The sequence below is a fragment of the Medicago sativa genome, chromosome 1, assembly GCF_051527215.1.
Source record: "Medicago sativa cultivar Bolivia chromosome 1, Bolivia_mono, whole genome shotgun sequence".
In the NCBI taxonomy this organism is placed as follows: Eukaryota; Viridiplantae; Streptophyta; class Magnoliopsida; order Fabales; family Fabaceae; genus Medicago; species Medicago sativa.
In genome coordinates, this window is record NC_140749.1 from 94798590 (window position 1) to 94824730 (window position 26141).

A 26141-nucleotide genomic window follows, 5' to 3' on the forward strand; every position below is an offset into this window, starting at 1 on the left:
GACAGTGAAAATTTAATATAAGATAATAATAATAATAATAATAATAATAATAATAATAATAATTCATAAATAGAATTTGAATTGTTATATAAACTATTGATTAAAAAAATTCACCATTGTAAAGTAGTTAAAATGCAAATGAATTATTACATGCAAGTAAAGCTGGCTCAATAATTATTACTCTTTTTTACAAACAATTGTTTTAGTCGTAGTTACTGAGCCATAGTGTTTTGAGTGTCCTTGAAGTTGACTTGAGCCATCTTCAGTTTTTTTTTTCTTCCTTTCTTTGTAACCTTGTGATGTTAGGTCTCTTTGTGTTATGTATGATTGATTGTTCGTGTTTCTATACTATAAATAAAATAAAAAAAACATCTTTCAATTTTTCTGGGTTGACTTTTTCTTTTCGAAAATGCTCTCAATTTTGAATACAGATAACTAACAAATAGATAAGAATAGATTTAAATATTAAAAAAAATATAACAAACACAATATGAATATATTTATGTATGAATTTTTTTCCTTTATTATTAAAAAAGTGTAACAAACTAGATGAGTATATTTTATACTTACTTTTTCATTATCCGAATTATACCCTTAAACAATTTTTTCTATAATAAAGATTGTTGTTCGTGTCATTAAAAAAAATTAGATTATATTTTTTTTTATATTGTTGGTGTCATTGAAATAAATAATCATGATTAGTTTGATTTGTTATAACTTAAAAACAACAAACATTTATATTTTTAGTTTTAATCAAAATCAAAACTTCATAAAAAAAAAACCGTTAATAATTTTCAAACGTTAGCGCAATAAAAAGAGCGGAAAAGTGTCCGTCTTTTCGCTCGCTAGTAATATATAATATAATGTAATATAAAATTTGATTAGTGTTTTAAATTTAAATAAAAGAAAATAAAAAGAGAAATGGATGAATGATTTTGGAGAGAAATAAGACAAAATTGAGGCCGGTATATCTTGCTTGCTTGTTCTTTCTTATGCTATGTATGTAATGGAGGAGGCTTTGTTAGTTGGCACAGAAAGTACACGACACATTTAGAGTGATTTGATATCTCTCTAAATGTTTTCTTCTTCTTCTTTCACTCTTCCATTTCCACAACCATGCTTATCCCGCCTCGTCTCCGCTTCTTCCTTTGTACGTCGCAGTCGCCGCCGCACCAAACGCCACAATAAACTCAAACTCTCTGACCCTACCACCATCATCACCACCTTCTCTGAACCCAAGCTCGAAACCGTCATAGACCTCACAATCTTCCCTTCCTTTCATTCCAATATTCGTCAATTCGTTTCATCCGGCAAAGAGGCATACCGCGATTTACAGACCCTATTCACTCTTGACCATAACAAAAGAGTCATCATTTCATGTCGTCCTTCCACCTTGCACTTCATAGGAACTTCAGCTGTTTTAACCATCATTGCCTTTTCTGTTTTGAGGGTATTGTTTGAATTGGTTTCTAGGTTTGCGTCATGGCGTCGAAACGCATCTACCTACAATAACAATAATAAGGGTATTATTATGGTGCGGAGAGACAGGAGTCTTGGTGGAAAAGAGGTGGTTGTTGGATTGAGTCCCCCCATTCACAGCACCACCTCTGCGCCGTCAATTAAGCGGTCTTTGAAGAATAATAATAATAATATTAAGGAAATTGTGTCTCAAAGGAAATTGCCCAAATGGTGGCCAACTATTAATAATCCCAATGCCAATGCTTTTGATATGGACCTAAATGAACAAGATGAATACAAGAGGGATGCTTACAGACTCGTTCGAGGTCTGTCTTTCTTACTTACTCCCTTCATTCATTCATTCATTCATTTACTCCTCATGTTTACTTTGATGTTGATTGACTGAAGGATCAATTTAGTTTCTAACTATCATTCTTCCTCCAATTTACTCTCTTAGATATGTTATGTTACCAACTAACATGAGAAATTTTCATAAGCGATGCAATTCAGATGAGAGATTCATACTTTAGATACTAAACTAATGCTTTCCTCTTACTTTCAACTCTCATGTCATTCATTTACTAACTCAATTGTTATTATGAGTTTATTTATGCACTTTCTTTCTTTCTTGTGTTGTATTATAGGTAAGTATAATCTTCTCACTCTCATGATTTATCTACTGTTTTCTCATCCTTTAATTCAAGTTGCAACTTACTCACTTCATTTCCAGCAATTATCGACAGTAGAATGGCCGCAAAAGACATATCCGACCATGATATCATTCAAGTTAGTCTTTTTCCCCATTCATTTACTTCATCCTTAGATTAATTAGCTATTGAAAAAACAAACAAAATTAGTATTAGTTTTTACATTGCTCAGCTTCATATTGCTTATCTGAGATATCTTTCACGCCCTTTGGTCCTTTACTATACTCTACCACAGCTACAGCATAGAAGATAATGTGCTACCTGCCTGAGTTAGTGCAACTGCATAGCTAATAAACACCAAAACTTAATTCCTTTTAATAAATATACTAATTGGCATAAAGATACGTGCTACCGTGGTTTTGTGTAGATATAGAATGCATGTTAAGCATTTGTCTAGTTAATGAGCATTGAATAATTAAAGTTTAATACAATACAGATAGTTTCTGATTCTTTTATTGAAGTGTGCAGATAATAAATCATTTTCTATAATAAATGGACTTGTATTCTTTTACTGATGTGAAAGTTTTTTTGGCTGTGCACATGAACAGTTACGTCAATTATGCAGAAATTCTGGTGTGCAAGTGTCTGTTGAACCTACAACTATTCGGGACTCCTTGTATCGAGCATCAGTTAATTTTGTTTTAGATGCTTGCAGCAGGTGTGATCTTCATAGTCCTGCGTCTGTGTCCCTTTCTTTACTGCTAGGTAGCAGCTGTTAATCATACTGTATACTTCTGTTTTAATGATTATTTTGTTTATATTCAGTGCACCAACTTACTCTACTTCAGTTCATATTAATGGCGAGGATTCTCAACAATTCCTTGCTGGGTTTGCTGAAAACATTGGCCTTGAAAATGTTCGTGCCGCAACAATTGTGTCTGCAGCTATAGCTGCCCGCACACGCTCTTGTCTTTTGCAGGCTTGGGTAATTTTCTTACTCTTAATCTTATGATCTGGTAATCTGTCTTTTAGCCTTTGGGTTTCTACTAGATTGTATTACTGTAACTACTAGCATTCTAAAGGCAGTTATATTTTCACTCGGAATACTGTTGGCTATCTGTATTTGTTTCTGTTACTCGAAATATGTCCTAAATCTTTCTTAAATGTTGTATAACTGTAACATCATTCTGTTAAATATGAATATTTTCAAGGTTATATTTTCTATGATGGTCACTCAAATGAAAGAACTAGATGGGTGCTAGTTTATGTCTTGCCAATTGTAAGCTCTCTAAATTGATCAGGGTTCTTAAGAATGAGCACCTGAAAGTGTGTAACTTAAATGCTTGAATTTTATGCCTCCGATAACTCTTTTTCTAGGAAGTTCATGTGAATCCCACGTGAATACTCCATTAAAATTCATGGGTTTTTGGTTTTTTCAATTATAGGCATTGGAAATGCAAGGCAAACATGTTGATGCTTTAGGAGAACTGTCAAAGATATGCCTTCTTCTACGGATATTTCCTCCCGAGGAATCTTCGGTCTGTTCCTTAAACAATAATTTGCAACTACTTTTTCTATTAAATCTTCCCACTTTTCTTATATGAATATTTATTTGCTGTTCTCTTTATTCCTTACTCGGTATGATAGGATTTGGTTGCAGTTGTCTCCTCATAGTTATCCTTTATTATTAACAACGGAGTTACCATTTATGTCAGTGTTCTTGGCTATTAGATATTTGGATAGTCATATTTATCCATTTTAGATATTTTAATGATTTGTCTTTCACTCCGGTAAACGTAAATTCACTCGTAATTAATAATTCTTTATGCATAAATGAGGAGAAAATACTTTGTGGGGAAATTTAGATAAGGACAAACGTACCATCTATATAACCACTCATTAAAGTTTCTCAATTTAATTTTTGCTTTTGTAGTAGAAAAGAACTTTTTTTAGAAAGAAAACGTTTGAAATTTCGGGGAAGTGACGGATAAGAAATCCTCTGTAGTATAGAGAACAAAACACATTGGGATAAAAAAAAAAAGTTAAAAAGTGCAACTAATCTGCTCGATTGCTATACATGTTTGAAATGGCCACTCCATAGAGATAAGCATTAGATGTTGTTTTGGATGAGTAGGTAGAGGGACTTTTGTGCTTACCTTGTCTGCTGATTTATGATTTATGAATTGACTTGTTGCTCTCTAATTGTACTTATTTGGGGTGTCTCCTTGCAGCCTGAAATGGAGATGGTTAGTCGGGGTCTAGAGAAACACTTGAAACTAGAACAAAGAAAGCACCTTATGTTTCTCTTTGGTAAAGTTTGCAGTGAGGACAGTCACGGGATTGCAAGAGAAGCTCTTGGTTTGGTACGAACCTGCTAACCCTATTTTGCAGATCTTGCACTATTGAATGTTCGCTAGCTTCTTACAGTTTAATTGAAAGATAATTGTAGCTGGAACTTGCATGAGTTGTTTAGATTAATTGAAAGATAATTGTAGCTGGAACTTGCATGAGTTGTTTAGATCATTGTTAAAGATTCAGCCGTAACTAACCCTCCTGAAAAAGAAAATTTCCACATTAGATGTGATGATACTATCAAGGTTTTTATGAGGGGTAAATCTTGACACGTGACCATGCTTAAATCGTCAAGATTGAAAGTTTTATCTTTCTGAAAGAGTATTTGAACATTGGATGTGATGATACTATGAAGTTCTGAATGAGGGGTAAATCTTGACATGTAACCATTACTTAAATAGTCAAGTTTGAAAGTTTTAACAGTCATATAACAATTTATACTTGCGACTATTTCAGAAGTCGCTTGATTTATGTTATAATTTTGATGTTCATGGGTCAAACCCAACGATCAAGATTTTATTTATTCTTCTCAACTCTAACGTAAAAATGCTTTAGTACAATGGTAAAGAGCAATTCTTTACATGGTTTTAGAACACTGTTCTCTACTGTAGTGTTGAATTTTTGCATTTTCTTCCAAAGATTGCATGTGAGTTGTCTTGTGTTATTTCTTGGTTTAGCTTCCTTCTTTGATGTTTGAATTTTTCCCAATTCTTTAATCTAATCCTCCTTTATTTGTGTAGACGCATTCTCAAAATTATTGTACCGGTCAACTTGAAGACAACATAGTACCATGAAAGATAATATCTGGCTGTAAACTGCAGAATGTACTATTCTTTTAGAATATTTATGTTTAATTTTATCACTAATGTATAATAGTAACATGTATATGTATAATAATACTGATAATAATCACTAAAAAGGTATATTTTGTTCTCTAGAAAAAGGGTGTCTTTTGCGTTTGACTTGTTCAAAACTAAACAGATACTCCCTCCGTCCCGTTTTATCTGAGCCAGTTTGGTTTTTCACACAGAATAAGAAAAATGTATAAATAAAGGGGAAAGTGGATATATTGTATTGGGAATGATGAAAGTAATATTAATTAGAGTTATATTGTATTGGAAATGATGAAAGTTGTATTGAAAATTGAAATGACTCAATTATTTTGGGACACTTTTTTTTAGAAAATGGGTTAGATATTCCGGGACGGAGGGAGTACTAGTTTCTCAAATTTGTTTTCTTACAATTGTTGAAAAGTAAGGAGAAAATTGTCTTAATATGCCATAAAAGTTCGTAATTTGTGTACCTTGCACAGGATTAATAGGTCGTAGACACTCGGACGGTCAGATCCAATATTCAAGTAGAACTACAGAAAAATAATTAAATTTTTCTTACAACAAATAATCGCCATTTTTTTATGAAAAATGCTAACAGGTGCCCTAAGGGCATTGTTTAAGCATCTAAAAGTAGCAACTTTTGCATTGGAAATTGTACGGTTATGACTCTAACATGTATTTGACTTGTATTTTCAAGACATAATTTCTTTTTGTGGGTTCCTTAAACAATGCTCTTAGGGCACTTGTTAGCAAGACCCTTTTTTATTGTTGAAAAGACATGTTTCAATCCCCCATGCGAAAAGAGGTGGAGTTGAGAAGTTCCATTGGAAGTGAAATCAATTGCTAAAGTGGAGTTTGATTTGATGATAATATTTTCAAATCCTTTTGCTTGAGCAGTTTTGATACCATTTAAAATTGCATGAGGTTCAACACATAAGGCAGTAGAGAACCCGAGTAACTAGTCGCCATTGTTGTTGCGTAAGATGCCGCCATAGCCCGATCTTCATGATAAATCATTTACCATTGTTGAACACCATATCAATTCAAGTCAACCAGATGATCCAACAAGTGACTATAAACATAATTCCATGGAATATGTAGCAGGTTAAAAAACCAATCTAGAAATTATGTGGTTGACATGAAATTTCTTGTATGGAAGAGAACAACATCCCAAATAGTTACAGACAAAAGGCGATATCTAAAAAGATTAATCAAATTCTCCATAGGTGCATGTCACCTTTTACTATTTGAGTAAGAAGTCAAATGATGTCAAGGACGAAAATCATTCTTGGAAAGACTCTCACACGTAATTAGACGACAAAAATGTTTAATATTCTCTGGAATCTTCGTCTTATATCTAGATCCACCCATGTGGATGAGATAAGGAAGATGATATAACATAATCTTAAGAAAATCAACGATAACTTGCCTTGTTTGAATAAGATCTAGAATTTGAATGTCCTCGTATGAGAATGTCTAGTGAGTCATTGTCAATAAAAATGATTTGGATATGTAACTTGAGATTGTCCGAAATTTATGAAGTTAAAGAGTTGAACAACCAATTACCCTAAATGTATATATCCTACGATAAAAGCGAGTCTCATTAACATGGACGTAAGGAACAACGTTCCAGATACAACTATAATTAAGTTAGTTATCATATCAGAGAGATACATCTCATTTACCATTCCCAAATTTAAAACTGGATTTAAAGATATCAACCGTTTTTCCCCCATATTAAGTTAGTTATTTTTTAATACTTTAGGCTTTAAAATGTGAATTTAAACTACCCATGCTCTTAAAAGTCTCGATTATTCATTAAAAAGATAAATTATATCTTAAATTTATGAAGATAACATCTAAATTATATTACAATGACTTTTAACGAGATATATGTAATCCATGAAAATGAGCATGGTCTTTTTTTAGGTTTTATTTAAGTCTTAGACATTGTTTTGAACAAGAAGTCTTAGACATTGTTGCTATTGCATAGGGCATTAATTGTGGTATTGAGAACATTTTTTACTGTATATGAATCAATGAACATGTATACAAATTTATAATACTAGTGGATGGAACTTTGGTTCATTTTGAGTGAAAATAAATAATTTGTTTGAAATTAAAATTTAGGTAAAAGATGGGTGGTTTAATGTAAAAAATGAGTAAACAGTAAGAGTAAAGATTAAACAGTAAAGATATTGTTATTATATAAAGAAGGGTCTTGTTAACGAGTGCCCCCGGGGCACTCTTTAGGCATGCTAAATTAAGAAGTTATTTTTAAAAAAAAGTCAAACAGTTCAATTTCCAATGTATTAAATACACAAGTTTTCATAAAAAATTTATTATTCTAAGATCTTAAAGAGTGCCTCGGGGCACTCGTTAATATTTCCGTAGAAAGAAAGATGAGTAAACAATAGTAATAGTAAATGTAATAGCAATAGTAATAGTAAATGTAAAGAGTGATGGAAAGTGTGGGCATTTTTAGAAGAAGAAGAATATTGTGATGATGATAAGTTTTGGTATATAAATCACTCGCATTCCATTATAAGCGAGGTAAAGTAAATTAGAATATTTGGTGCATGCACCCCACGCCTCAGAAGAAGACTGCAAAGTGAAGTGAAAGAAACGTGTAAGCTGAAAAATAAAATGGGTAATTTAATTTAATTTAATGTGTTATGTTAATGATAATGATAATGATAATGAAGTGAGCGATGATTGTATTCCACCAACGGAACGAACCAAAGCATTGTATGTGTGAGTTGAGTCTCACCAAATGTATGTATGGATTAGACAGAAGATTATTCATTCCAGTTTGGTTTGACTCCACTTTACTTTGTTTCATTTCATTTCATTTCTCGCACCTCATTGGTCCATCACGTGTCATCACTCACAATATTATTAATTTTCTTTCCTTTTCCTTTTTCTTTCTTTTCCACACAAACACATAACAAATATTGTGTGAGTTCAAAGCGATCGATCAACCAAATAATAAAATATATAAAAAAAATATTTAACTTAACATAGCATAACATAACATATCATATCGTCGCTCTTACAAAAAAAATAAAAATACAATACTCTTGCTTTCTTTCTCTTGTCTTGTCTGGCATCGCAGCATATCTGAAAATCATTCAATTTCAGTTTCCGTTGATTAGATTGAACCAAAGAAAAGAATTCCTCGGAACCTCAAATCTGAATTGAGTTCCGGCAGCTCGTTCCAGATCACAAACAACCGTCAATGCTCCAGTTGGACTCGATCTAGGTAGGTTTCTCTTTGTCGGTGATTTCCAAGATCTCTCTCACATCTCTGCATATCTATCTTATTCAATGGATCTCTATTCTATTTTCTTTTTTATTAATTTTCATTGATGTTGCAGATCGAGTTCATTAATAGGATAGGATGCAAATACCAACGAATAATGGGATGATAGAATGCAGTGTCTGTCATTCAAAATTGGTATCACCCGCTGCTGCATCATCAAAAACTGTATCAAGGGCTTATGATCGCCATAAAAATAGGATTACTTCTAAACAACGTGTTCTTAACATCTTGTTGGTTGGTGGTGATTGTATGCTTGTTGGTTTCCAGCCTATTCTAGTCTATATGTCCAAAGTCGATGGCAAATTCAATTTCAGCCCCATCAGTGTTAATTTTTTAACTGAGATTACCAAGGTTTTCTTTGCTATTGTTATGCTTCTTCTCCAGGCTAGGAATCAAAAGGTTGGGGAGAAACCTCTTCTCTCTATTTCTACATTCATGCAGGTAGGTGACACTCTACTCTACTCTACTATCATTTATTTATCTTTAACAATTCCATAACACTAGCTAGATTCAACCTTCTTCATATTCATCCTTCATCTCTTGTAGGCAGCTCGCAACAATGTCCTTCTCGCCGTTCCAGCATTTCTTTATGCTATAAACAACTATCTCAAGTTTGTCATGCAGGTATATAATATACAATTATCCCATATATATCCTTTTATGCTTGTTAGAGTATTAGGATTATTCATGAGTCTTATTTATTGATAACCTTATAGTGATGCATGATATGTTGACTTGGCTGGGTTTCACTGACGTAACTTATGGGTTGATTTCACATTTCATGCAGCTATATTTTAATCCTGCTACTGTGAAGATGTTAAGCAATTTGAAGGTAATTTCTCGCTCACTGTGCTGTATGATTAATTTCAGTTTTTTCGCTAGCCAAATAATGGCTTGCTTAGGCATTGCATATGATATAGCTTGTGACAGCTGATGGATACTTCTTCAATTTTGAGCCATTGTTTTACCAAAATTTTCTTCTTACTTCCTTTTCTCCTTTAATTTTTATTCTTTTATGCTGTTTTCTTACAATGGTTCCTTGGGACAATTGGAAATATTCTTCACTTGATAGTTTGCTGAAGTTGAACCTGTTTTTAATGGTTGGCTGTTGACTGTGCTTGTTGCAGGTTTTAGTAATAGCACTTTTGTTAAAGGTGGTTATGAAGCGCCGTTTTTCTATCATTCAGGTCAGTGCATAAGATCCGTCATGTATATAGGATAAGGGATTTAAGAGGTACACTGGCCATATTTGGCTCTGTACTACCGAGTTTAACAAATTGAAATCCTCACATAAATCTTAATTGCTTCTATGCCTTTAATCTAGCTGAAAAATTGGTTTATTCTTTTCTACAGTGGGAAGCTCTTGCTCTCTTGCTCATTGGTATAAGTGTTAATCAGCTACGATCTTTACCCGAGGGAACTACAGCTTTAGGTCTTCCTGTCACAATGGGTGCATATCTATATACGTTTATTTTCGTAAGTGATGTTTGTTATTTGTTCCTTCCGTATATTGATTAGTATTATTATGCAATCAGTACATATTCAACTATAAAGATTCTTTTTTATTTGCTTTACTTAAACTTTTGAATTATTTTGCAGGTCACTGTTCCATCGATGGCCTCTGTTTATAATGAATATGCTTTGAAGAGCCAGTATGATACAAGCATATATCTGCAGGTGAAGTATGCAAAATTGAAAAGAAAAAAAAAATCATAAATGGATCACATTTTTATTAAGTCCTGAAATTGTTTGAACGAGTTCAAAATCATGTTTCTGCAAGGAATTTAAATTATCATGTCCTTATAATGTTGGACAGACTACTATATTAATTTGTTCCAGTTATGCCTTTTCATGTATTTTGGTCAACAATTTAATTAGGTCCAGTTTGTGCCCACGTGCATGCCCATGTCTGGAGACACTCTCTCTTACATTGTATAAGAGAGAAATGTATCAATGGAAATATAACCTTGGTCACTATGTCTCTGAAAAGCAACTAACATGATTTAATTGTAATGGACGGTACTTAAGAGACTGAAACTAATAGTTATGCCTGACAACTGAAACTAACTAGAAGAATCATCTTTATATCCTGGAAGTCAAAAGTGAAGTAAAATAAAAATAAATGGGTAGTTTCAAGAACTGTACTTTAGTGGTGCCAGACTGCTAGGACACTTTTAACTGCTTTAATATTTATATTATAGATGCTAATTCTCTATTTTTTTTATTTGCAGAACTTATTCTTGTATGGGTATGGAGCTATGTTCAATTTTCTCGGAATAGTTGTGACTGCTATTTTCAAAGGTAACAAAATGAATCCCTTAAAAGATGAACTCTTAAATTCAATTTTAATCCATTTTACTCATGAACTAAAACAATAGAATGCCCAAAATCAGGAATTTGCTTCTTTTTTTTAATGACAAATGTTAATATGTTAATTATTATGTGAATTTTTTCTCCCTTGTCTTGGATCTTTAACTTCTTTAATCCCTTACCTCAACCACATGAGTTACCCCCCCTACCAACACAGACAAATCAATGTCATAAATCGATGTGTTTTCGTAGCAAGGCTGCAAAGAGTCTTTTCTATACACACAACTTCCAAGGGATTCATATAAACTAAATTTTTTATTAGATGGTTTAATTCTGTACACCGAGTCATCTATTGATAAAAAAGTTATTCCACGCTTTTCAGTTTTCACCGGCGGTGTATACATTTCTTTTTTCTGATGCTCAAATTATTAAAATATTTAATAATGTGGATTCAAATGTTCCAGGTCCCAGCAGCTTTGATATCCTTGAAGGCCATTCAAAAGCCACCATGTTATTGATTGCAAACAATGCTGCACAAGGGATATTATCCTCTTTCTTCTTCAAATATGCAGGTCAATAATTCAGATTCACATTTTCTTTTTCTTTCATATTTATATTTTTTCCATCGCATTGCCTTCTATATTGTAGATGGCCATGTTATTTTCCTCTTCTCTCAATAACCTATTCAATATGTTGCAGATACAATTTTGAAGAAGTATTCATCAACAGTTGCCACAATCTTTACGGGCATAGCATCTGCAGTACTATTTGGACATAAATTAACAATGAACTTTCTTATTGGCATTTCTATCGTATTCATCTCAATGCACCAGGTAAATGGAATTCGAAAGATTCTGGTTGATGATACTGTAAAAAATAATCCACTTGTTTGTTTTTTCCCCAAGTGGGGTGGGGGGGACAGTTTAGTCATACCATTTTGTTATAACACTGTGCATTTCCTCTTCAGTTTTTTTCGCCATTGTCAAAAGTCAGAGATGAACAGAATGGTGCACTGGAACTGCATGATGTTCAGGAGAAGCAAAGGTGATAACTAATTGCATTACTGATCTCAATTTTTTTCTTTTTGTTCATTTAAAATGTTATCATTGACATATGCGTCTACTTAATTTTGGGCCCCCAGAAAATTATGGTTTATATATTTGATAGCCCGACTTTATGACATGTTGACTAACCACATGATCGATGTGAGGAGTAAGAAAGAAAACAATTCTTTTACATATTGATGTTTCTAAGAGTTTTAGTTGTTGGATATTCTGTATATATATGACATGAAAACTTCTGAAAGAAACCCTTTTCCTTCTTCCTCTACAATAACAATTCCTTGTGTTAATTTCAGGTCAAAGGATTCGTTTTTAAATATGGCAGCTGGAGCAAATGAAGAGGTACAAATTGTCATTATAGATTGTTTTATTTTTCGGGTGTCTCTTATGCGTTTAACTGATTGCCCTTGTTTTTGTGATTAATATGCACATTTCCAGGCCAGTCATCGAGTGGGACACGATGAGAGACAGCCACTTCTCCCCACCTAGATCAACCTACTGTAATTTTTTTTTCCTTCTTTTTATTTGAATTAAGTTGCTTTGACGAAATCCTGGTTATCTATTTTTATATATTTAACAAGATATTATGTTAACATGCTAAATGATTTTTAGTATTTATAGCCTAAGCAGTTCCTTTTGTTCAGTGCAGAAGAAATATCACGCACTTTTTGAATACCCCACTTTCTAATGATTTATGACCCATTGTATACCTTGAGTAGGCCACTGGTTTTTTATATGTGTGCATATTATTGCAGGAATTTTCGAAGAATGTTTTTTGGTGATATCTCATAGCTATGGTCCGCACAGTTTAAAGTCGTAATAAAGTAAAAAAAAATATTTTGCTGCCTTTCTGGGATACCTTTCCGCAGAAAGTATTTCTTTAAAAGGTTTCATAAAGGCAGGCATGAATTATGGGCATCGTGAGCTGGTGAACAAACCAATGCTTTCCGTTGCTGAAGATTTTGATAGAGCATAGAAAATGGATTCGTATGAGCTTTTGGATATCAATGTGGATTTACTTGTACTACATTTATTCTTTATATCTTGAACATTCGATTTCTCCTTATTATATTTGTTTTCCTGGTATATTTACCTCAACCCATTCTATCTATATTGTGTTATTCTGTCAAAAACTAATATTGTTATTCTTTACATTTATTACATAATGTGTTCATTTCGTCTTTATGACAATAATGGTTGATAACGAACATTAGGATTCCGTTCTTTCTTGTTCATCTATTTTAGACATCCATTCGAAAATGTTCTTATATAGAGGTATATTTTTATTTTATATATAATAGGGATACGTAGTATTATTATTTTTTTAGTGATAAATATTTTTATGATACTAGAAAATATAGGGCGTTCAAAGAATTGGAAACCTTGAGGCATCAATCATTAGGTTCAAATCATGCCAATTTATTTGAGAATTTTTTTACTTCCTCTCCACCCTTCTCGCTCGCTATATGTTTTATCCATTTTATCCCCATTTTGGATTCTAGTATCCGAGCAATGCCAACATATAAAACCTCTTTAGATTATGCATAATCGCCAAATTCTAACTCAACCGACCATGTCAAAATTGTTAGGTTAGACATCTTTATTTGAGTTCAAACAACACGAAAAAATAGCAATAAACAAGGCCAAGAAAAAAGACATCAACAACAACAAGAATAACAATCAAGCTTTATGTCACTAAGTGGAGTCGGCTACATGGATCAAATATGTTCTATCCATAAATCATAAATCATATCTGGATTCAACTCATTAACCTATAAATCTTTCCTTGCATCCGTCATGTATCTGTGTGTATATATATGTATCATTTTTGAGTAAATAGGCAAATACCCACCGGAATTGTAAAATCTTGTAATTACCTCCTGAAATTTGAGAAACGACAAATAGCCCCCTCAAATTGTAAATCGTCAAGAAGTTAGTCCCTCCATTTATTTCCTTCGTTAAAGTTGATGACATGTCCGTTAAATGACCACGTGGCACAGACACGTGCCAAATGGATGTGGAAACGTCACAAAGGGTATTTGCTCAAAAATCTATGGGGTATTTGCCCATTTTTTTGAAATTCCCGAGAAATATTTGCTCATTTTTTGAATTCACCATTTTTTTCATTTTTTTTATGGAATCAGATTTTGCAATGGATACTTTTTCCCAACCACATAACTCATAAAAATGAGTATGAATGTATTGTTGGACTAAAATGATTATGCATGCAGATTATTTGAAGTGTATAATATGATTGTAGTGTGTTTTCTTTCTTTTGAACAAATTAGTTTATTCACACTAGGTATGTATGTATTGTTGGTCTTAGGGGTGGGAATAGGCTCAGTCGAGCTAGGCTTTGCAAGGCCTGAACCTGGCCTGCCAAATTTTTTGAAGATCTAAGTCTGGCCTGCGGCCTGTCATAGGTTTACTTTATAGGCTTGAGTCTGGCCTTGTGAAAGTCTGATACGACATGCTAGCCTGTTTAAAAGCCTATTTCATATGAACATCTTTAAATGAGCATTGCGATCTAAGTTTAAATAGACTAGCGAACTAGTATATCAATTAGATTAAACTCTTTTTTGATAATCAACATGAGTTTTTAGGGAATTTGACTATATATATTGTATCATATTTCAATTCTAGTTTATAATAATACATTTAAATATACAAAAAATTATTAGTATACATTAATTTTTGGGTAATTCTTTGTAGCGAGATTCTACCTTTGCATACTCGTATCGTCCTTCTGTTGGTGCTTCGGGAGGTTTGCTAATAATGTGGGATTCAGGTGAAGTGGAGGTGTGGTCATCGGTTAGTCAAAATCATATGTTACAAGTTCATGGTCGATTTCTAAAAACAGATGAAGAATTTTATTTATTCAATATTTATGCACCTTGTGAAACGAGAGCTAAACAAGAGTTGTGGGCGGCTTTGTCAGTACGGTTACAGGCAGTTCGGGGTAAAAAGGTTTGTGTTTGTGGAGATTTTAACTCGGTTAGAAATGTGGACGAAAGAAGGCCTCTAAGGGGAGGCGGAAATGTTCTTGATAATCAACAATTTTCCCAGTTCATTGATGATAATGAGTTATTGGATTTACCTCTTTGTGGTAGACGATACACGTGGTTCAAAGGTGATGGTTTGTCGATGAGTAGGATTGATCGCTTCTTGTTATCTGAAGAGTGGTGTTTGCAGTGGCCTAATTGTATTCAGGTGGCTCTCCTTAGGGGTCTATCCGATCACTGTCCAGTTCAGCTCTCTGTTGATGAGGAGAATTGGGGGCCGCGGCCGCTTAAAATGTTAAAATGTTGGCAAGATATGCCGGGTTATCAGCAGTTTGTGAAAGAAAAATGGAACTCTTTTCAAGTTGAAGGGTGGGGTGGCTTTGTGCTCCGTGAAAAATTGAAATTGATTAAAGGGGCGCTGAAGGAGTGGCATCTTCTACAAGCAAAAAATATTCCTGGTAAAATTGATTCCTTAAAAGTTTGACAAGCAGATATTGATGCAAAAGGGGAGGATGATGACTTATCAGAGGCAGAGATTCACGAACTCAGAGAGGTTGTTCATGATTTACATTCCTTGTCTCGTGTGAATTCAAGCATTCTTTGGCAACAGTCTCGGTTATATTGGTTGAAGGATGGAGATGCTAATTCTAGGTATTTCCATTCGGTCATTTCTGGTCGGCGGAGTCGAAATGCTATTGTGGCGCTAATGGTGAATGGTATCTTAGTGGAAGGAGTTCAGCCTATTAGGAATGCGGTGTTCTCGCATTTTAAGGACCATTATGCGGCGGCCTCTATTAGGCGACCGGGGGTTGATAACTTGCCATTCAAAAAGTTGTCTCACGCGGAGGTTGGCGGTCTTATTAAGCCTTTTTCAGTAAGTGAAGTTAAAGAAGCAATATGGGGATGTGATAGTTATAAGAGTCCGGGACCTGATGGGGTCAATTTTGGTTTCATAAAGCAGTTCTGGGATGACTTGAAGGATGAGGTAATGCGATTCATATCGGAGTTTCATCGGAATGGAAAACTGTCTCGAGGTATCAACAATACTTTCATAGCTTTGATTCCTAAAATTGATAGTCCGCAACGTCTTAATGACTTTAGGCCTATTTCGTTGGTTGGCTCTCTTTATAAAATTTTGGCTAAGGTCTTAGCAAATAGACTTAAAAAGGTTGTGGGAACGGTTGTTTCAGATTGCCAGACATCGTTTGTAAAAAATAGACAGATTCTTGATGCCATCTTGATTGCTAATGAGGTGGTTGATGAGGCTCGGAAGTCGAAGAAGGAGTTGATGCTTTTTAAAGTTGACTTTGAAAAATGTTATGATTCAGTTGACTGGGGTTACTTGGATGAGGTAATGAAAAAAATGGCATTTCCAGTTCTATGACGAAAGTGGATAAAGGAATGTGTGTCAACGGCGATCGCTTCTATTTTAGTAAATGGCAGCCCTACAGAAGAGTTTCCTATGCAACGGGGTTTACGTCAAGGGGATCCTCTCTCTCCATTTTTGTTTTTGTTAGCCGCAGAAGGGATGAATGTTTTGATGTCTTCGGTGGTGGAGAATAATTTGTTTAAAGGATACAAGGTTGGGACTTCTAATTCTGTTGTTGTGTCTCATTTACAATTCGCAGATGATACATTGTTATTGGGTACAAAAAGTTGGGCCAATGTGCGTGCTTTGAGAGCAGTGTTGACTTTGTTTGAAGACATGTCTGGTTTGAAAGTTAATTTTAGCAAAAGTATGCTGGTCGGTATTAATATTGCGGAGTCTTGGTTGAATGAAGCGGCCTCAATTTTAAATTGTAAAGTGGGCAAGGTTCCGTTTGTGTATTTGGGTCTTTCTGTTGGAGGTAATCCGAATCGGTTAGCTTTTTGGGATCCAGTGTTGCATACTATAAAATCTAGATTGTCGGGGTGGCAGAGTCGATTTCTCTCTTTTGGTGGCCGGTTGGTTCTATTAAAATCTGTCTTGACCTCGCTTCCTGTCTATGCTCTTTCTTTCTTTAAAGCTCCGTCAGGTATACTCTCTATCATTGAATCTATTTTTAATAAAAAAATTTGGGGAGGGTGTGAGGATAACAGGACAATATCCTGGATTGCTTGGAGCTCAGTTTGTTTAAGAAAGGAGTGTGGAGGGTTGGAGGTGAGGCAGTTGAAGGAGTTTAATAGTGCTTTATTAGGGAAGTGGTGTTGGAGGATGTTGGTGGATAGAGAGGGGTTTTGGTATAAGGTGTTGGTGGCGCGGTATGGTGAGGAGGCGGGGAGGTTGGAGGTAGGGGGCAGGAGTGGTTCTTTTTGGTGGAGAGAGATAGCGAAGATTAGGGATGGGATAGGTGATGTTGAAGGGGGTTGGTTTGCGGAGAGGGTGTCAAAACGGGTGGGGGATGGATCTAGTACCTATTTTTGGCATGACAGATGGTTAGGAGATATTCCGTTACGTACTCGGTTTCGACGCCTATTTGATTTATCTAATAATAAACTCTGTACGGTCGCTGACATGTGTACTTTAGGCTGGGAGGAAGGGGGAGAGGCGTGGAACTGGAGGAGGAGGTTGTGGGCTTGGGAGGAGGAGTTGTTAGCGGAGTGTAGGTTTCTTCTTAACAATATTGTTTTGCAGACTGACATTCCTGACAGGTGGCAGTGGAACCCGGACATCCAAGGGGGTTACACTGTGAGTGGTGTTTATCACATTCTGACAACTCCAGCTGATCCTATAGTAGGTGGATTGAGTGATCTTGTTTGGCATCATTAGGTTCCATTGAAAGTTTCCATTTTCGCGTGGCGTTTGATTCAGGACAGGCTTCCCACCAAGACTAATCTTGTTCGTCGAGGGGTGCTTCCGGCAGAGGCAGCGGTGTGTGGTGCTATGTGTGGTAACGATGAAACGGCATCACACCTATTTCTCCATTGTGATAGGTTCGGGCCTTTGTGGGGGCATATCAGAAAGTGGATTGGTGCTTCAGGTGTCGAACCTAATGATATCTGTGAGCATTTCTTTCAATTCATTCATTGTACAGGTTACTCAAGGAAGCACAGGTCTTTCCTTCAGCTAGTGTGGTTACTTTGTGTCTGGGTGGTTTGGAATGCACGCAATAATAGTATATTTAATAATATCCAAACCACCATAGAAGAATTATTAGAAAAGGTTAAATTTCATTCTTTTTGGTGGTTAAAGGCTAATAATGCCTCGTTTGTACATGGTACTCAGATGTGGTGGTCGGACCCTATGTTATGTCTGGGTATCGACTGACTGATTCTTTGTAAATATTTTGAGACGGTTCTCTTCTTTTATGGTGTGACCATGTAGTACACCTTGTACTATAGTGGCTTCACATCAAGTAGTAATATATTCCATTTTGATGTCTTAAAAAAAAAAGCTTAAATTATTAAAAAAATTAACAAATTATTATTCTAATTCAAAGTACAAAATATAATATAATAATAATTAATATTATTCATATTTACTTAAATAGTTCAGCCTAATATGCCTAAGAGTCTTTTTGAATGGCCTGTGGCCTGACCTTTTAAGCTAAATAGGCTTCTAAAAAAGTCTAGGTCTTCTCTGTTTAAGAAAAAAGTCTGGTCTGGTCTGGTCTATCGTAGGCTAGGCCATAGGCCCTGTAGGCCGGTCTGGCCTATTCCCATCCATATTTGGTCTGAAATGATTGTGTATCATTGAATGAAAATAAATGTATGGGGTAAATTGTGTGCTGATATGTTAGTTTTTGCGAGGATGAAATTTATACAAAATCCCCCTTAAAACTTGTCACTTATGTGCAAAATGCACCATGAAATTGACAATAAAAATTCACATTGGTCCCTATTAAAAAACATCAACATATGCAATAACAACTCATAAAAACCAACATAGTAATAATCCTTAAATAAGTTTTTAAACATAACTCATCATCATAATGATTTTACATCCATAATACATATATTGAATATTGAATGACAAATAAATGGAAATAGTATGATTGAATATTGAATGACAAATAAATGGAAATAGTATGATAAACGCATAAAGACCGGTTCTTTTGTGTCTGTTGTGTGTCACATCACATATGCAAGCTAGCGTCACACACGCGATGCACTACAAAATGTTGCATTTCAATTGAAAATCTCAATCACACATTTTTTAAGTCCTTTAAAAAGTCAACTATTATAATTTTTAATGCACTGATTATATAAATTTTTATCAAAACATGCTTTTTAAGCCTTTTAAAGAGTGCTTTAGAGACACTCGTTAGCATTTCATTTTTTTTTAGCAAAATATTTATATTTACTAACAAGCTAACATTTGAAAATTATAAACGGTGTTTTTTTTATTAAATTTTGATTTTGATTAAAAGTAAAAATATAAATACTTTTTTCTTTCAAATTATAACAAATCATACTAATCATGATTATTCATTTCAATGACACCGACAATATAACAAAAAATATATAATCTAAATTTTTATTTTTTTAATGACACAAACAACAATCTTTATTATAGAAAAAATTATTTAAGGATATACTTGTGATAATGAAAAAGTAAGTATAAATATATTCATCTAGTTTGTTCTACTTTTTAAATGATAAATGAAAAAAATTAGACTTATATATACTCATATTGTATTTGTTACGCTTTTATCTTAATATTTGAATTTATTCTTATCTATTTGTTATATGTGCTATTTGTATTAAAAGGTTTGGGTAATTTTGAAAAGAAAAAAAGTCAACTCAAAAGAACCAAACAAACTATTTTCTTTATATATAGTATAGATATGCCAAAAACACCAAAGCATGTCATTAGTACAAAGTAGGTATAGAACCATAAGTACTCTGCCACTCCACCAAATAAAAAATATACCTAGAGACAAATTAAAAAGGACTAAAAACACCAAAACCCCAAAAACAACAAATGAAAAGAGAACACCCAATACCTACAGCAAGGCCAACCTAGAAATCGTCCATCAAAGGAGTCAAAACGAAAGGGAGATGAACCAAACCTATTACCTCAAGAGTAGAGACACATGGATCAGAAGCAGACCCCTATCAAAGGCACCCAAACACAGTCCATCCTCTGACATACTACTAGTCCCAACAGATATTTGGTTCCACCACCTACTCATAATGGGAACAAGAATGGTCATAATGTCTCTCAAAAAATCAATATCAAGAGGTAAATTGAATTTTATTACCAATTGCTCTACATTCATTGTCCTACCATAGAACAAAAAATCATTGTAGGAGACCAAATAGACCACACAACCGAATGTCAGAAGATCAACAAGAAGCCACACTTAGCTTTCTCTCACCCAAGAAACACACAATACCTCTAAAAAATACATAACAACTCCTTTGAAAGAATCAACTCCCAGCCTAACCACCAAAAAATATTATACCAAAGCCTAGACACAACCGCACAAGTCACACACAAGTTATTAGCAAATTGCGCCTCCATCTCACACAAGGCACACAAAGTAGTCGCATGGTCATGCAACACTCTGTGCCTCAAAAGATTTACTCTAGTTGGAATCCTATCAAGGACGGGTTATCAAGAAAACACTTGCACCTTTAAAGGAGTTAAACTCTTCCAAATCATGGGAAAAGTGTTAAACAACTCGAGCACCGTACTTCCCGATCCAAAGTAGGTCTCATAGAGGTAACCATAAGCAGAACGAACCGAAAAAAAAAATCATATGAATTAAGCTTCCAAGACCTAAAAATCCAAAATTCCATCGTTTAGATTAATTTTTTCTTTTTTCAATTTATCATATCTAAGAAAAATCTGAAAAAATTTGCCTTTGTTTTTATTTGATTTTTAAGATTTTTTTGTGGTATTTTTTTTATTTTATTTGACATATTTTTATCATTTTTTATTTTATTTTTTTATTTTTCTTAAAAGCAAAAATTAGCAACTATTTAATTGGAATAGATTTTGATTGTTGTTTATATATCAACATATTTGAAATTATATAATTCAAACACATCTGAACTATGTTCGGATTATAAATTTGAAACCTCACAAACATTTTTGTAATAAAAATATAAGGGCGTGTGAGAAAAGCATAAGGTGAAAAAAGTAATATAACATGATTTTGTATGGTGGAACCCATATGGCCCAATGATCCAACCCATTTTGAATATATTGAAAAGGGTAAGAAATAAAATAAAATAAAATAATGGGGGACAAGAGGGATTATAAAAAAAAGGGAATGGAGTATATAAAGGGTTGTAATATCCCCCTATAGTTTCGTGCCCTTGTCTCTTGTGAAGCTGCTGCGGCGCATCCTTCTCTGTCAGTCAGTCAGTGAGTGAAGATGAGTCCTCCCAACAATCCAAACCAACAAAATGCTGCTCCTACTGACCAATCCAATCCACTCTCCACTGCCACCTGCCTGACACGCCCTGAGATGCTGACGCGTCGTGTTAACAACTTCCGTCGCCTGTCCAACATCTACAAAGATGAGTACTGGCACCTCATGGGCGAACTCAGGAACGCTCACAGAGAGTATGTGGCCATTGGCCTGAATCCTTTCCATGAGGAGGAGGAGGAGGAGCCTGAGCCTGAGCCTGAGCTTGAGGTCGAGGAGGAGGAGGAGCCTCAGCCCGAGCCTGCGCCTGAGCCTGAGCCTGACAACAGTATCTGTGCTTTCGAAGGCTGCCAAACCAGACCAATGCCTTTAACCCCATTTTGCTTTGCTCACATTCTCTCTGATCCGAGGCAGGTGCTTTACAAGCCTTGCGAGTTCGTCATCGCCAGGTATCTTTTATATTATTTTCATGCGCTTCTTTAAATTTCATTAAACTAAATCTGCTTGTTAATCATCATGCACACTATTTGATCTGAATCTAACAATTAATAATGAAAACATTCACATCATCATTGGATTCGATTGGATCCACTGTTTATTTGGTATTAATAAGTATTTATGTTGCTCATTATGAAAATCTTATGGATCCATAACAGATTTTTTTCCTTGAATTTTTTCACATTGCTTACGATTTGTTCTTTTAGCCATTAGCATTTATAAACATTTTGGCTTGTTCTAAAATTCATGTTTGAAAGATTTGTGTTTATTTTGCTTATTTTACTAGTGACATGGACCTGGACCAGTAGACCCTACGGTGTCTTCACAATCAATTTTAGTGAAATGTTGCATGCTGATTTGCACGGCACAATATTATTTTGTTTGTTGCTGATTCCTTATCGCATGTGTGTTTCATTAGCCTATACTTGTTTTTTCATTATTTTGTTTAGGTTTATATATGCATCACTGTGTTTCACATATAAATATATATATATATGTAACATAACACGCCCTTTTGTTTGCAGTGCACAGGCTGGACAGGCTGGTCCTGTAACATGCAGGAAACCGATATTGAGTACCAGGGTTCCAGCTTACTGCAATGTCCACATGCAATTGGGTCAGATGCATCTCACTAGAGCCTTGCAGGGGGAGGGTCTGAACATTTCCTCCGCAAGCCAAGTCCAACCTCAACTCCATCACTTAATTGCTGAATTTGTTCGTCAAATTCAGGCAAAAAGAAGAAAGGTACGGACGGAAGAGGAATGTAAGAGTGTGTTTAAGAAGGAAGATGGTACATCTGAGGGCTGAGGAAGGATAATACAGACATAAACAATAATACTCTCTGTTGTGCCAATGACAGAATAAACTTGTTTTAATTTTAGAAAATAAATTGAAATGATTGAATAAAAAGTTGCCGGGTTTAATAAAATTGGTGAAATAGATTTCATATTATGAGTTTGGTTTACTTTTGTGGTAATGTGAAGTGCATTGGCTAGCTTGCTTTATGTTGAGTTTCCTCTGGTCATTTAAATGTGTGATCAGCGTAAAGACATTTGGAGTGTCTTTGTTAATATGATTCCTCAATGATGCTTGCTTGCTTGCTTGCTGAGGGATCATCCAATCTTATCTTCCAATCTCAAGCATTGCTAAGATTCGGTTATTTGAATCGCACAATCTATCTATCTATCAATCATTTTCAGCGGCTTACACTTACACAATGGAATGTGTACAAGTGTACTAGCTTAAAAACAACCAGTTTCGCAGTAGTGTTGAAACATAAAAAGTACAAATGAGAAATAATTTGTCCTTTAAACAACCCGGATCCAAAACTTGGATCAATTCTTTCTGCAATCCAAAGTAATCATCAATCCTACTCAATAGGAACAATTTGTTTGATTTGAAGAAAAGATATTCTCAAACTCTGACTGGCGGAGGATTCCAGTTGGGTCTGGAGGATATGTTAATTGACACAAGTTAGCATTCAAATTCACACACACACACACACACACACACTCATAATAAGATTAATTTGTTTTGGAAGAAAAAATGGAAAAAAAGTATATAAGCGCAGTTAGGTTAGGTTAGTTACCTCAGCAAATACAAATGCAGAGGTTAGATTGAGTTGTGTGGTCTAATAATGGAATGGAAGCTTGGCTAGCTCTGAAATCACCACTGTATAATAATGAACAATCATATCATAGCCATGAATAATGTTTGGATTTGGTATTCATTGCGGCCAAATCTCAAAGAAACATAAAATAAATAAATAAATAAGCTCATAATGACAAGAGTTTATTAGATGAATTAATAACACAGATAATACAAGAATAATAATAATATGAACATGGAATTAATTGAAGTTAGGGAGCGAAGCTAGGTAGGTAGCTTAATTCAAAGACAGAAATGGGTAGTTTGTTTTCAACTCAAATTACCTACCTACCTACCTGAAGGTAACAACACAACACAACACCCTCTTCTGTCTCGACCACTGACACTCCATCATCATATCAGATCTCCAAGTAAAGAATTCATTCATGTGCATATTGGAAGTGTGAACACACCAATCACATCACATGACATTTAGTTAGCTGCAGAGTTTAACAGTACACGCAACAGCCTGTGCCCAATATTTCAATCTTGCTTTAACATCTTCAGGATGATCACCTGGACTTGATATCTTCCAATTGGCAAATGAATCAGGAGAAGTGTTTGACATTGAATAACACAACTCTAAAGCTGGAAGGGTGTTGCATAGTTCAGGAATCTCATCATAACTGAACCCAAAACCAAGATCCAAACATCCCTTCAACTCATCAAGATCCTCATCTGTTAGGCTTTTCGTCCTACAAAGATCCTCCTCATTATCATCAACATACCCTTCCAACAACACTACTCCTTTGTTATTGTTATTCTTATTCTTACTCTTCATCTTCCCACTTCCACTTCTTCCAACAACACCTCCTCCACCTTCCATTTTTCTTCTATTTTCTCCTCTCCAGCTCCACCGCTATTTATTTGGTGTGACTTTATCTCTCTCTCTCTCTCTCTACCCAACCCAACCCAACCCAACCCAACCTCATCATTTATTTATGCATCTTGTCTATCTACCATGCCATGTATCATGTATGTATGTATGGTTCGTTAATTTTATGCTGTCTTTTTCTCATCAATGACAATAATTTTGTCTTGTCTTTTTTGTTTGAATAATACTAATTTTATTTTATGTGGTCTTAATGCATTACTCATCACTGACAGCTGTAAATTGATTTCTGTCACTGTCCTTCTTTTGTTTTACTAGATCTTATATTATTATTATTATTATTATATCCCTCATGGATTTCGATTACTAAAATTATTGTAAATTCCATTCTATACTACTCCCTCCATCCCAATTTAATTGACACAATTTAGTTTTTCACACATATTAAGAAAAATGTATAAATAAAAGGAAAAATGGAATATATTGTATTGGGAATGATAAAGTAGTATTATTTAGTGTTATATTGTATTGGGAATGATGAAAGTTGTATTGAAAATTGAAATGTGTCAGTTATTTTAGGACACTTTTTTTTAGAAAATGGGTCAGTTATTCCAGAACGGATGGAGTAATCTTTTATGCAAGACTATCCGTATACATACAACTTCGATTTCAATTATTTCAAAGATACGACACGCTCTATTATAAAAGTATATATTGAATTCATTTATTCTAGAATTTTTTTTTTTTATCTAAAGGATGATACTTGCAAATGCTCCCTTAACTCAATAGGAAAGGAAAGAGTAATAGGTTTCAGGTGCCTTAAAATACCTGAATGATGGTGTATTTATGAGCACTAAAGAGTAGTCGTTGGAGAATGATGGAGGAATCGTTACATACAACTTTTATTAGTGTCTGAATCTGGTGGTTGTTGGGAGGTATTACTAACCGTTGAGACGTTACAAGTTCAAGAGGATTCGAGGGTGGGTAATGATTATGATGAATTGAGTCTGTGAAATGGGTCTTGAAATAATGTTGGACTTTGGACCGCTCCGCTCCAAAATATTTTTTATCTGCATTGTTTTATTTGTTACAATTATCCAAGTAGTTGTATTTTTTTATAAATAATTTTGTGCAAAAATTTAGTTATATCTCATTACAACGCCACGCTACAATAATTATATTTTCTGATATACAGCGTATGGTATTGTACAATTATATTTCTGTACAAGTTTGGCTTCTATGTTTTTATTTCCACTTATAAATTATTGTATTTCAATAATTAATTTTTTGGGACATAATTAAATTATTTATGTATCTCCCTCAAAAAAAAAAATTATTTATGTATCAACCATAAAAATTAGACAACTGGACACGTAGTGGTAGAATTGGTCACAGATTCAAGAAAAGGGCAATGGATTGGTCATTGGTGGGTGGAGTAGAAGTAAGTGGGTCCCATAAATTTTGTACTATGTATTGTAGGGTATGTATTGTAGGGTAGTGCATGTTCGGGGTTTGTTAAGTTGGCATCAATGAAATCCAATCCAATCCAAGTAAATAAGAATCTGATGCAAAATAAAAACGATACAAACTAGGGAAATTATTGAAACAGAATACAAACCTGTCCATTATTAAATTAAAAAACTTAGTTGAGTTGTTGGTGTCATGGCATGATATATAGAGAGATTGGATTTGAACTTTGGACATCTTATTAATTCACCTTTAAAGATGAATTAACAAGTTGATTTTATTCTTATGAAAAATATGTTAATAAAGTTTTGCAAATTAAATTTAATAATTGATTTATATTTAATATTTACTCCAAACAAATACTAACTACAGTTAAAACTCTATAAATTAATAATGTCAGGACCGGAGAAATT

At 34.3% G+C, this 26141-nt stretch overlaps 4 protein-coding genes across 6 annotated transcripts; 3 read left to right on the plus strand and 1 right to left on the minus strand.

The window, feature by feature from the left end:
- The first annotated feature begins 997 nt into the window (after nt 1-997).
- Nucleotides 998-5400, plus strand: LOC146959470 (phosphoribosylformylglycinamidine synthase). 2 transcript variants are annotated; one of them, XM_085741389.1, is made up of 7 exons: nt 998-1784; nt 2189-2244; nt 2714-2870; nt 2954-3090; nt 3551-3643; nt 4337-4468; nt 5198-5400. In XM_085741389.1, exons 1-7 carry the CDS (start codon nt 1076-1078, stop codon nt 5249-5251), a joined length of 1338 nt encoding a protein of 445 aa, XP_085597515.1. In that variant the 5' UTR covers nt 998-1075; the 3' UTR covers nt 5252-5400. The 2 variants fall into 2 exon arrangements, with proteins under 2 accessions (XP_085597515.1, XP_085597516.1); XM_085741390.1 differs by having other exon boundaries at nt 2714-2823; nt 2931-3090.
- A 2915-nt stretch (nt 5401-8315) lies between these two features.
- Nucleotides 8316-13174, plus strand: LOC146959471 (CMP-sialic acid transporter 3-like). Its single transcript, XM_085741019.1, has 14 exons — nt 8316-8552; nt 8668-9053; nt 9159-9236; nt 9400-9444; nt 9740-9799; nt 9966-10088; nt 10212-10289; nt 10844-10913; nt 11387-11494; nt 11622-11755; nt 11890-11966; nt 12280-12325; nt 12422-12483; nt 12739-13174. The coding sequence occupies exons 2-13, from the start codon at nt 8691-8693 to the stop codon at nt 12470-12472; spliced, it is 1233 nt and encodes a 410-aa protein (XP_085597145.1). The 5' UTR covers nt 8316-8552; nt 8668-8690; the 3' UTR covers nt 12473-12483; nt 12739-13174.
- A 7668-nt stretch (nt 13175-20842) lies between these two features.
- Nucleotides 20843-22733, plus strand: LOC146959472 (uncharacterized). The gene is made up of 2 exons (XM_085741020.1): nt 20843-21733; nt 22307-22733. The coding sequence occupies exons 1-2, from the start codon at nt 21291-21293 to the stop codon at nt 22587-22589; spliced, it is 726 nt and encodes a 241-aa protein (XP_085597146.1). The 5' UTR covers nt 20843-21290; the 3' UTR covers nt 22590-22733.
- LOC146959473 (uncharacterized) lies at nt 22672-24327 on the minus strand. Of its 2 annotated transcripts, none has more exons than XM_085741021.1 (3): nt 23726-24327; nt 23371-23453; nt 22672-23229 (listed from the first exon to the last, which is right to left on the minus strand). In XM_085741021.1, exon 1 carries the CDS (start codon nt 24253-24255, stop codon nt 23866-23868), a length of 390 nt encoding a protein of 129 aa, XP_085597147.1. In that variant the 5' UTR covers nt 24256-24327; the 3' UTR covers nt 22672-23229; nt 23371-23453; nt 23726-23865. The 2 variants fall into 2 exon arrangements, with proteins under 2 accessions (XP_085597147.1, XP_085597148.1); XM_085741022.1 differs by having other exon boundaries at nt 23722-24327.
- Between the last annotated feature and the right edge of the window lie 1814 nt (nt 24328-26141).

Bases quoted from the DNA above. Each gene is read 5' to 3' on its own strand.
- LOC146959470 (XM_085741389.1), top strand. From the start codon at position 1,076: ATGTTTTCTTCTTCTTCTTTCACTCTTCCATTTCCACAACCATGCTTA. The intron at 3,644-4,336 runs GTCTGTTCCTTA...GTCTCCTTGCAG, and splicing joins TTCCTCCCGAGGAATCTTCG to CCTGAAATGGAGATGGTTAG. The intron at 4,469-5,197 runs GTACGAACCTGC...TTATTTGTGTAG, and splicing joins CAAGAGAAGCTCTTGGTTTG to ACGCATTCTCAAAATTATTG.
- LOC146959473 (XM_085741021.1), bottom strand. From the start codon at position 24,255: ATGGAAGGTGGAGGAGGTGTTGTTGGAAGAAGTGGAAGTGGGAAGATG.
- LOC146959472 (XM_085741020.1), top strand. From the start codon at position 21,291: ATGAGTCCTCCCAACAATCCAAACCAACAAAATGCTGCTCCTACTGAC. The intron at 21,734-22,306 runs GTATCTTTTATA...TTTTGTTTGCAG, and splicing joins TGCGAGTTCGTCATCGCCAG to TGCACAGGCTGGACAGGCTG.
- LOC146959471 (XM_085741019.1), top strand. From the start codon at position 8,691: ATGCAAATACCAACGAATAATGGGATGATAGAATGCAGTGTCTGTCAT. The intron at 9,445-9,739 runs GTAATTTCTCGC...TGCTTGTTGCAG, and splicing joins AGATGTTAAGCAATTTGAAG to GTTTTAGTAATAGCACTTTT. The intron at 12,326-12,421 runs GTACAAATTGTC...GCACATTTCCAG, and splicing joins CAGCTGGAGCAAATGAAGAG to GCCAGTCATCGAGTGGGACA.